The sequence below is a fragment of the Aquarana catesbeiana genome, linkage group LG03 (genome assembly GCF_042186555.1).
Source record: "Aquarana catesbeiana isolate 2022-GZ linkage group LG03, ASM4218655v1, whole genome shotgun sequence".
Classification (NCBI taxonomy): Eukaryota; Metazoa; Chordata; class Amphibia; order Anura; family Ranidae; genus Aquarana; species Aquarana catesbeiana.
In genome coordinates, this window is record NC_133326.1 from 691,376,445 (window position 1) to 691,378,809 (window position 2,365).

Here is a 2,365-nt window from a genome sequence, read left to right on the forward strand (position 1 = left end):
ACATTCCGACAACAAAATCCTAGTATTTTTTCCGACGGATGTTGGCTCAAACTTGTCTTGCATACACACGGTCACACAAAGTTGTCGGAAAATCCGATCATTCTGAATGCGGTGACGTAAAACATGTACGTCGGGACTATAAACGGGGCAGTGGCCAATAGCTTTCATCTCTTTATTTATTCTGAGCATGCGTGGCACTTTGTCAGTCGGATTTGTGTACACAAGATCGGAATTTCCGACAACTGATTTTGTTGTCGAAAAATTTTATATCCTGCTGTAAAACTTTGTGTGTCGGAAAATCCGATGGAAAATGTGTGATGGAGCCTACACACGGTCGGAATTTCCGACAACAAGGTCCTATCACACATTTTCCGTCGGAAAATCTGACCGTGTGTATGGGGCATAAGGATATATGTCCTTATTTGGCCTGAGAACCTAGCTGAGAAAAACAGAGCCCTTAGGGACACAGAATAAGTCCCAAAGGGCCGTATGCATCCCCTAGGCAGCAGGTTTGGCACCAAAGGTTTTAGATACTTAACTTAAGTGCTCCACTATTAAATTATCTAGAATAGTTCACTAAATCATCAGCAGAGCAATCAAGCAGCAAAGAAATGGGAACCTTTACCAGAATGACAGTTGCCATGCCCTTTTCCAAAGTCCAGAACTTTTAGAGGGAGGCTGCGACAGAACCAAGTACGTATATACACTATGAGCATTAGATTCATCAGTCTGCAATAACTGCTTTCTGTTACAGGACCTGTGAAACTATCTCTCTAGTAATATGTATGGTCAAAACCAGACAAGAATTGCAGAAATTCTGCTTCTAGGTTTTCAGAACACTTATCATCTGAAGGTTTTCCTCTTCATTATCTTCCTTCTGATCTACACTGTGACAATAACAGGGAATTTTGTGATTGTAGTATTGGTGTCCGTTAATAGCCGACTGCACACTCCTATGTATTTCTTCCTCAGCCTTCTGTCTTCTTCTGAAGTCATTTCCACCACCAACATTGTGCCCAAAATGCTTTCAGTCATCATGAAAAATGGTGACTCAATGTCTTTTTCTGCTTGTTTGACTCAGTTTTACATCTTCTCAGCTTCGACGAATTCTGAATGTTTTCTTCTCACTGTAATGTCTTTTGACCGATACTTGGCCATTTGTAACCCACTGAGATACATCTCCATCATGGACTTCAAGCTTCAATTCAACTTGGCATTATGGCCGTGGTTAACTGGCCTTCTGGTAACTTTGCTTATCACCATTCTGGTTTATAACTTGCAGTTCTGTGGACCCAATGTAATAGACCACTTCTTCTGTGATTTGTCACCCATATTACAGCTTTCTTGTTCGGACACGACCACAGTAAAAGCTCAGGCCTTCATATTTTCAGTTCCTGTCATTGTCTTGCCATTTATTTTCATTGTCGTTACCTATGTCTTCATATCCTTTGCCATCTTGAGGATATCATCACACAACATGCGGCAGAAGGCCTTCTCCACTTGCAGTTCCCACCTGGCTGTTGTATGTATGTATTATGGGACTCTAATTATTGTGTACCTTTTTCCATCAACAGGTCATTCTCCAAGTGTCAGCAAAGTTCTATCTTTACTATATGTAATAGTGACCCCATTTTTTAACCCAATCATATACAGTTTAAGGAATCGGGAAATTCTAGTAGCTCTTAGGAACTCAATATGTAAGACAACATATGACATAAATGGAGGCATACAGTAATTCCACTTGCTCCCCAGGCCAAGTTTAATCATTTCAATACAGGGCACTTTTACCCCCTTCCTGCCCAGGCCAATTTTCAGCTTTCAGCGCTGTCACACTTTGAATGACAATTGTGCGGTCATGCAACACTGTACCCAAACTACATTTTTATTATTTTGATTATACTAGTGCTTTCTCTTGGTGGTATTTAATTACCATTGGGTTTTTTTATTGTTTGGTAAATAAATGAAAAAAGACTAAAAACGTGTTTTTCTTTGTCTCTTTTAAAACATTTTGTAAATAAAGAATTGTTCCTCATAAATTTAGCCCAAAATGTATTCTGCTACATTTCCTTGGTGAAAATAACCCATAGTATCGTATATTTAGTCCATAGGAAAGTGAAGTCCACAAACTATGGTATATACCTGAAAATTGATCAATCCTGATGTACTGATGGACTATCTCATTTCATGAGGCCCTAAAATGTCAGGACAGTACAAATACCCCCCAAATGCCCCCTTTTAAGAGGCATGGCGGGTTTTTTGAAATTGTAATTTTTTTGTCACAATTTTTTTGGAAGATTAAGTAATTAAAAGAAATATGTTCACATTTTTTTTTTTTGTTACATACTGTCACTAATGCAGTACAGCA

General features: G+C 38.9%; 1 protein-coding gene across 1 annotated transcript; it reads left to right on the top strand.

The window, feature by feature from the left end:
* Positions 1-781: 781 nt before the first annotated feature.
* LOC141134179 (olfactory receptor 10A7-like) lies at positions 782-1,735 on the top strand. The gene has a single exon (XM_073623763.1). The coding sequence runs from the start codon at positions 782-784 to the stop codon at positions 1,733-1,735; it is 954 nt and encodes a 317-aa protein (XP_073479864.1).
* Positions 1,736-2,365: the final 630 nt, after the last annotated feature.

What these genes read in the sequence shown, in the direction of transcription:
- LOC141134179 (XM_073623763.1), top strand. Translation starts at nt 782, where the DNA reads ATGTATGGTCAAAACCAGACAAGAATTGCAGAAATTCTGCTTCTAGGT.